General features: G+C 37.2%; 1 protein-coding gene across 3 annotated transcripts in view; it reads right to left on the bottom strand.

Moving 5' to 3' along the window:
• The window catches only part of stv (BAG domain-containing protein starvin), a 29031-nt gene that overhangs the window by 2104 nt on the left and 17233 nt on the right, over window positions 1-9694 (bottom strand). For 2 of the 3 annotated variants that reach the window (XM_074089532.1, XM_074089534.1), the window contains one exon: window positions 472-616. In XM_074089532.1, the coding sequence (XP_073945633.1) occupies window positions 472-616 (145 nt within the window). Of the gene's footprint in view, window positions 1-471; window positions 617-7984; window positions 8163-9694 lie in introns of those variants that run through there. The other variant, XM_074089533.1, reaches the window with a different exon arrangement.

Here is a 9694-nt window from a genome sequence, read left to right as displayed (position 1 = left end):
TCGTCCGCGTGGAATTCGGTTATCGCGCGCTGTTCCCTCGGGAACTGTACATTTTCCGGGATAAAAAGTAGCCTATGTCACTCTCTGGCCCATAAAATCTCTCTATGCTAAAATTCACGTCGATCCGTCGCTCCGTTTTGGCGTGAAAGACGGACAAACTACAAACACACACACTTTCACATTTATAATGTATGGATTTGTCAATTTTCGTGAGACACAATTTATTTCAGTCTTACAACACTGTTGCATACAAGTCATCACCTATACGCTATGTCACTTATAAAGCCAAAAGCGAGCACTTTGAGCACCCAACCCACACATAGATACTATTTGTACATTGTGGACGACAATAAAATATGATTCATATCAAAACATGACAGATTTCGATAACTTTAAGCTTCGCTAGCGTTCAGTTCCAATATGAATATTTTCTGAACGCGATAAGAGAGTATAGAGTGGTGTGTTAGGTACCGTCGCCGGCGTCCTGGCTGGAGGGTCGCCGCTTGCGCGCCCAGGTGGCGGGCCGCTGTCGCAGACGCGCCGCTATGTCCGGGTGCCGCGCCGCGAGTGAACTCCACGCGCCCGAACCCTCCTCCTCATCAAATGGGAAGCCTCGCTGTTGACAATCAAAACCACAGGTTAGATATCGTTCTACTGTCACCTTAGATGAAACTACAACAGTCGGCGAATGACAGATTTCATAACTTTATTTTTTATAACCTCAGACAAAATCGCCAGCGCGCTTCAGCATTGTCTAGCTAGTTTATAAGACAGCGATATCTAGTGAAATAATTAACAAAACAAAAAAAAAACATTAACGCTGTACAGTCGAGGCCATAAATATCTATACAGCCATAGTGTCTACATTATATGTATAATAATATATCGACCTTATGGTTAGTGGCACAAAGGTGTAGGTGTAGATATTTTTGACGTCTTGTTAACGTACCTACCTATATTTATGACCTTGACTGTACAGATAGGTAACTATAGTGTACTATTTGCAAATATACCGTGGGATATCGCCTGTCCACTCAAATACTTAGTATGCGCGCGCAACACTCACAAAGAGAGAGCAGTGGCGTTTTCTCTACGAACGGCTCGGGGTTGATTTTGACAAAAGTAACTTCGGACTACAATTACGCATTACAATAAAGTTTCATTAGCACAAAACGTCAAAAATACATATTAACAAAGTAGCAGCGAGCGCATGGATGGTAAAAACTTATCTATAGATTGAGGTCGTCGCTTAAAAAAAAACGGTCAAGTTATCTTTACGAAAGTGCGATATCCACAAGCGTGTTATTGTAATGAGCACGCGCTTTCATACGACATCCTGTTAAAACAGGATTGCTCATAGTAAATACAGGAAACCTTGTTTATTTTTAACGTGTCACAGTTCGTAAAAAACCCAGGTGCGGAGTACGGTAGTGGCGAGGAGCCGGCCATATAAGGCAAGGACGGTCGAGGGCGGCCTCAAACCGAGACTTTCTTGCAGACCGTGTTATGTTAATATCAGTTCGGAACGATTTCGATTACGGAAATATTCGTACTGAATATTGTTTCGGAATTGGGATTCATGTAGGTCAGGAGGAAAGCGAGTAATCTGCCTGAAGCCTGCCTGCCTGTGTGTTCATTCGTAGTTACCTAATACTCAAGTATTAGTGAAAAACCTTAAGAGATTCGTCAAACCCGGCCGGCTTTCTTTTCAACTTTATTGTCTACAGTTAAAGTAAGCCTAAGCTAAGCAAACAAAACATAAACAATATCTAAGAGACAACTGTGTCCACACAGTGATCGTCATCGCTCACTCGCGACGCGAGGATGCCATTGTCGCGAGTCAACCCGGCTGCACAAATTACATGTCATTACAGCAAATGCGCTCAAATTATAACTTATGCGAATCGTTTGGCTAACGACCTGTGACTCGTGTTTATCGGACAGTTAAAGCCCATATTCATAAGCAAACTTGGCAGTCAGAAGCGTCCAGTTCCATTGAAAATAAATCGCCGGGCAGACATAAATTTATGGAGATTTTATCTTTGACAAATTATTATTAATTTATCTTAGGTTTCATTATGTTCGAAATTTGCCTTATTTTACTATGTAGCGTGATGTAATGTAAGAGATAAGTTTAATAATTAATATATATTCTGCCAGCGTCTTCGTACATTTAACTACTTGGTTACTACAATTTTCCGCAGTAAAAATCAAATTAGCACGACGGAAATTATGAAAAACTTTAGAGGCTTGAAAGTCTTGAACGAACATTAATAACTATTTGTAAAAACTGTTATGACGTTCTTAAATTAGCTTATGACTTATTTTGTCCACATTGTTTACCACAACTTTACCTCAACGCCAGGCACTGACCAAATCCAACTGCGAATAAATTAGGTCGACTTCTCAGAACTAGAGATAAAATCATATATATTTAAATCCTGCGTGGGATGCTATGCTCTTTTATATTAGCTGTAGGTAAATAAACCGTAAATCACTCGGCATGTGTCAATCTGGAGAAATCGCGAACGTAACGCATTAGGATCTTAATGACATAACGTCTCGATAAAATCATGGTTACGACGATAATTATTGTGTAAGTGACGAGCGAAAAAGGAAACTAGTTTTAATAGAATGTAAACAGCTAAATAAAATTTTAATAACAAAAAATTTAACCGACTACAAAAAAACCATGAAAATAATAGTCTACCAGTCCGAAGTCGGTCGGTGCCTCAGCACGAGCCAGCAGGAGTGGACCTATAGTCATCTACCTCACCTACGCACTTTATATTGGGTTTCAATCACTCCACCTGGCTCGTGCTGAGACACCTACCGACTTCAGACTGGTAGAAAATTATTTTCATGGTTTAAGCTTTTTAGTTTTTTATAATGTTTTATAATCTAAGATACAATAGTTTAATATCAACTGCTCGTCACCTTCTACGAAAGATTGCTTTTTCCGATGCAGAGCCGTTCATTATTGAGGAGTCCTGGTGCTTCACCACCCGTTTTACCATATGCATTACGAGGAGCATAAATTGCTTAGCAACTGTGGCAAACTAATTAAACTTCAACCTGTGAAATACTTTTTATTGAGTAGTAACTCCGATGGTCAACTGTGGTGTTCATCATCAGTTCCACTTCACCAAATGATGATTCTCAAGAGCAAATGCACTAGTTACTACTAAATATATCCAACCCTGCAACATTTGAAGAGTTCCCTCAATTTCCTTAAGATCCAATAATCAGATCCTGATTTGGTGCTTATGGGACCTAATTGAACACATTCCCAGACGAACGCAAAAAAAAATTTCAAATCGATTCATAAATAATGGACTTCTGAGGTAACAAACATAAAAAAAATACAACCGAATTGATAACCTCCTCCTCTTTTGAAGTCGGTTAAAACAGCGAAAAATTCAAATATCAGTATACAATCTTATATCTACGCTGGAGAATATTCCGTAGATTCTGGAACTAATAATTTGTTTCTTTTTATATTATCACATCACTAGGTATTAAACGCGTCAATCACTTTACTAATGATAAAACCAACATTGATACCACCCCAATAGCGCAAATATATTTGCATATTGCATAAAATTTTTGCTAACAGTTTAAGTTCTTGTAGGAGTACCAATATAGAACTTTCCAAAAATCGAATAATGGAAGAAATATACAAGTGGAAATTCTGTAATAAAAATACTGCCTGTAGAAAGTCTAAGAATCACTCACCGAACACCGGCAGTGTTTGTTTAGAATATTAAGCAACATACAACACAAGGACATGCGAATAAGTTTCTCTCTTACGTATCATTCGAGCTGTGAAGAGTTGAAGACGACCTCAACGACCGAACATCAACGGATTGTCAAGCATGACATCATCGTGGACGAGGCAAAAACCGATTACCACAATATTAGCACTGCAGATTAGTTATCTGCGTCGCATGAAAATATAAACAACTCTTCAATAACATATTAAGGTGGACTACTTAAATTTGCAGATCACCACTAAATGTAAGACTTTAGGTGATGTGTTAATAGCGAATTGATAACCTAGCACCAGTCGTCTCAGGTGTTAAAAAAAGTAATTTGCGTCGCAAAATAAAACATATCTTCGCCAGTTTTTTCGCAAGTCAATGACCAAGCGTTGATGGCAATGAGGCAAAAAATCGTTTGAACGTTAAAAATTAAGGTTATTGTTGAACAACGAGACGTGGGCTTCGGATATTATTTTGTGGCGACAACACAATAAGGAACTATTTAGCACGGCTTATTTTACATTGCTGAAAGCAGATTTTAAGATGCTTTTTACACAACTGCCCAACGTAACAAAAAGTTTTATACTTTTAACAGTTACATAGAACCAGGAAATAAGTTTCCAAATTTACTCGTGATAGAGCATTTTTATGAGTAAATTTGGAATCCTAGCTCTTTCGTAGGTACATGTGCGTTAAAAAATATGAAATTAAATGTATAGTGATAAAATATTTACTTTTTAAAACATGCTATCCATAAACAAGACCTTGCGTAAAAGCAGCTGACGCAAATTCCTTTGCACAATCCGCAAAGATGGTCAAGAATGAAAACGACTTCCGTTCTTACTCGCAGAAGGAAACGTTTAGAAAACTTCGTAATTATCCTTATGCTAATAAAGAAATAGTGTTGGTCATCGAGAACAGTATTGAATCCGCCATATTTAGCGGAGTGTGGGTGTTACGTCGCGGTGGCGTCACGAGACAACTTTGAGTCCGTTTATGTGCAAACGATGGATTTGCCGTCTAAGCTAAATGCGGGATGACATCACCTCCTCGACTTAGAATGTTTACAAGAAGAATAGCCGTGAACGTGACCGAACACCAGGTAAGGCCGAAAAGTCAACAATCAAGCAAGAACTGTGAGGCACTCAAGTGAAGACTTTTTACAGGCTTCAAAAAAATTATAAGTTTCTCAATTTGTCTGCTTTTCATGTCCAGCAATAACTTTTACCCAGTAAACCGGTTTTTTTTTTTTTAGTTCGATAGGAAATATTTCGAAAAATAAACGTCATTAGTCGTAAATTTACTCTTACAGATAGATATTGCGTTATTTCTGCTGCTTCTGCTAAATAGAATACCAAATATTGTGTCTGATCCAAATAATGGTGGCCCATTTACACGTATATTTACGACCACGGCGAGTTTACGCGTATTATGCAATCTAGCAACTGTTACAACCGTTACTAAGATTGCATATTCAGGACACACACTACCCGTAAGTGATAAATGGGGTACCTATTTCAGGCGAGTGCTTTGCTCGTGCTACTTTGTTTGCTTTAGGTTTGATGGAGGCCGGAGTATCTCGAGAAAAGTAATTAAAACTAACAACTAGACGAGTCTTTGAAACTGTTATAGCGCATAAAAATGAGATCATAAAACTGCTTGTTTTTAAAGGAAAATTTACGCACTTCACAAGTACAGAGAAAAATCTTCAAGATAAATATATTCACGCGATAGAAAGTTTGATATTTGGTTGGTCTTTCAATTAACTCGATATTGAAAAATAACTTCGCTTTGAGAAGCCATTCGTTTCCTTGGAAAAATCACATACGACTGCCTACGTATTAGGATTTCGTATAACTAAGCGATAGTAGTTACCAGAGGATTAGGAGGTGTTTTCGGAAAAATACAAAAAAAAAAATTATTGGAATAAAATTAAATGTAACTCATAATATATTTTGAGAAAAAGTTTATTCTTATTTAGAATTCTCCACCATTTTTGAGAAAAGCTTTATATTAATCTCAGCTGGAATAGCAATTGCTGGCTTCGTATTAGTTAAACGTACTCGCAAGCTCGTCCGTTTAATACTCAATACTCAGCCAGCAATTGCCTGCTTCCATGCCACGCCACGACAATAATCCAGATTTCAGATCACTTAGCCTTAACGCGATTACGATACAATCTACTGCGTGCGGACTGCGGGTGCGCGTGCGCCGGTGACTCACGGGCGCGACGTCACGCTCACGCGGTCATGTGTAGGTACTTCTCAAAGAGCAGGCATCAAAATAATAACACAAGACAGGAAGAAAGCAATGGTAAAACACAATTTTCAACTATAGCTATGGATTGGAAAAAGGAAATTTTATTTTTATCATAGTTTCAACCCCACTAGCTACTCTGATTCAAAACTTCACTGATTCGAATAAGTAATAATTTTATTGAACTTATGTAAAAAAAAAACATTGGTTCCACATTTTATCGTAAATTCAGATTTACCGTCACACACAACATAAACTTCGTCATTCACACGCTTATTATTATCTGACAGCGAAAGTTAGATGCCCTGTTTAAAACGAAAACTGCGATACTATTTTTATAAATTTCATTTACCTATATTACTTGCACATATTACCTTCGTTCAACACAATTCAAACTAATAAGAGAGCACAGCAAAAGAAGGTACTCAGTATGAAGTTACTAGTAGGTGTAGGTCGTACAACATGCAGTTCCACGAACGACATTGCAAAGGAAATATTGATTGCAAATTTTGGAGAGGTCGATGCCCCTAGTCTGCAATGACTGCATACACAGTGAAGTCGAAATTACCAAAACTAAAGAAACGACAAGAAGAAAAACAATTTGAGGGGAATATTTGAACTAGTGACAGTGACTGATATTAAATAACTTAACATTTGTACACGGATAATCATTTTGATTAATAACCGAAATTAATAACGACTGCAGACTGCTTCTGCTATAAACCAGTTGCAGTCTCTTGACTTAAAAATTTGACAAATGTATCTTTAGGTATCTAAGTTGTCCTCGCCAAAATGTTATTTGGGAGGTATAAGAAAACGTATGCAAGAAATGTAGGCAACAACAAAGCCTTAATACGCAGTGCGCAAGTGGTTGAATACTTGTGAATCATTAAGATTCATAAGCACCACCTACGGATTATACGCAACCTACGGACAAAATTATATACAGGTTTGTGCCTAACTGTATGATTGGTTATTTGGAGTCTTTTTGTATTTTTTATTTCAACTCCAAATTTGTTACTTTTACGGGTATCCGTGAAACCATATCGAAAATACAATCTGAGACATGGATGCACAGAAAAACCAGAAAAAGAGACCAGCGCTGGGAATCGAACCCAGGTCCTCAGCAATCCGTGCTGCGTGCTATAACCCCTACATAAGTATAAGTGTAAGTAGTAGTGCTGCATAAGTAGCGTAGTAGAAATAAGCAACCTGAGATATGTATGCATAGGAAAATTCGTGTCTAAATTCCTGTCCAGTGGTGGTGTAGGGATTATAGCACGCAGCACGGATTGCTGAGGACCTGGGTTCGATTCCCAGATCCATGTCTCAGATTGTATTTTCCTAACTGTATGTTTAAAAAAATGTACAGAAAAACTACTTGTTACTATTACAAAACAATACATAAGTGTTGACAAGAGTGTGTAATTTTAAAAGTAAACCAAAACCTAACCCTGAGATATTCAGGACAAGGTTTCCTGTAAAATTAATCACAGAGCCAAATTACAGAGGATAGTTTCCCTAAGGAGGGCATTCAGTCTAATTTAGAAGTTTTAGAACACTTCAAGGACGTTTTAAAAGTACGTAAAACCAGCTTCCTATTTAAATTTCCTTATAGATGTGTTGAGAAGTCTTTATTTTGGGCTCCAGGTGTTACTCACCGGCTAATTGCGCTAGTCTGGCCACCTGCCAACGGCTCACATGGAAGTTGTTTCAACATTTATCTTTTAAGGTATTACGCTCGCTTTCCGAAAATTTTAATTAACTCCATAAAATTATGCTTCATCTTAAAGTTATTATATAATAATATTGATATATATCTAAGAGTAAATTAAGAATACCTAAACTGTGCTTATTTATTTCAAATTCAAAATAAATAATATGAATAGGGTAATGTTCAGTAATAAAACTTCTTAAAACTTAATAAAAGTTTGTAAAAAGTTCAAAGTCCTACTGTAAACTCTTACCTCATCGCCCTTGCCGTGGTATTCCGGGGGCTTCTCTAAAACAACAGGCGATTCCATTTCATTAATCCTAAACACTGGAATGTATCACAAATAAACACTTCACTCGAATGCGTTAAATACGCGAAATATTAATACTGATGTATGAAACGTCCTGTATCGTGTCTCAGTTTATACTAAAGCCGGTGGCGGTCAACGCTCATACTTATAGAGGCGGTGGGAGCCGTTCGAGAACCGTCCGGATTGTTCGAGAACGCGCCGCTGCTAGACCTTTCGAGGCGACCGTCGGCAATACAAACGCGTCCATTGCTTCGTCAGCAGGCATAACCAGTCCGCTTTTGTATCCGATTCGTAACAAAACCAGCAATGGATAACTGGAGGGACTCTACCATTTAGTCGTTTATTGGTGGGGGACAAAAAACGCGCCTGCGTAGTTCACTTTTGGAACTTTCGAGTCCCTCTACTTTATTCGGATAAAATAATGCACGCCCTTTGAAAGCAATTTAAATAAACATAAAATTTTTGTACGTTTTCCTCAATTCATTTTTTTTGACATAATTACCATCTTTCACCCGATAGGGGTATGAGAAGAATAAGCAAGTAATTTATATTTTATTTTACTCGATGCCATATGTGATTCACCGAATGCAATTTATTTACTGTAGTGACAAGACAATGCCAATTACAAGTGTGTGTTTATTATTAAACTTTCCTTCAGCAATCCTTATACATAGACGACTGATTCAATCTTTCGTAATGTCACTTTCTGATATCTTCTCAAAATCGGGAAAAATATTATTGAATACCGTAAGTATACTCAGAGTATCAGTTCCTATTTGTTTGTGATTTGATTAGTAATCCAGGTATCTACACACATTGTTATAATTTGCGTAAACTTCGACTGATAACTTAGTTCATTGATATATAAACTACCTGGTTACCAGTCTGGTAAGTTACCAGTCAAGTCCAAGAAAAAAACTTTTTTTTTCATACATAATAATCAAATATATCGAGTTCACAGTCATTGCAAAAGATCAAATTGTAAAATTCACTTGAAGAATAACATTGACGTGATAAGTACATGAGAGGTACAGTCACCAGCATTAATATCTGCCACAGCGGAGCGTGCAAAAATATCTGACACGTCCTTCCGGCCCTAGAAATAGAGTCGTATCAGATATTTATGCACGCTTGTTGTGTCAGATATTGGTGCTGGTGACTGTATAACAAATAAACTCACTTTTTTTTAACCTTCTTGTTTGTTTAATATCGTCATAAGATAAGAAATTTAACTCATGAATGTTTTATACTATCAGAGTTAAGCCTCTAATTTCTTAGAGAAATTAACTTCATTTGAATATACCATCAGCCAAATATGTGGTCTACCACCGTAAAGTTGATAATCGTTTTCATGTCATAAAACAATAATGCCAATAGACGTGTCTGTCAATTTGAAAGTTTGACTTTAGGGACATATTCATTTGATAGGAACTTGTTTAAAAATTGGTAGACTACTTATTTGGCTGATGATACCCTTAAAGTTAACGGAAATCAAAAATAACAAAGTGAATACAACATTTCAAAAATCCGACACGTTCAGACAAATAAACTAACTCACTTTTATGTTAGAGGTACCTACCAAACCTATTATTTACTTGTATACGGGTTCATTTTCATCAGCCACTCTTATCGGACTTTTTTATTGTCCTCTCA

This window comes from Choristoneura fumiferana, chromosome 6, assembly GCF_025370935.1.
Source record: "Choristoneura fumiferana chromosome 6, NRCan_CFum_1, whole genome shotgun sequence".
Taxonomy (NCBI): Eukaryota; Metazoa; Arthropoda; class Insecta; order Lepidoptera; family Tortricidae; genus Choristoneura; species Choristoneura fumiferana.
The sequence above is the reverse complement of the archived record's forward strand: the minus strand, read 5'-3'. Positions and strand labels throughout refer to the sequence as shown.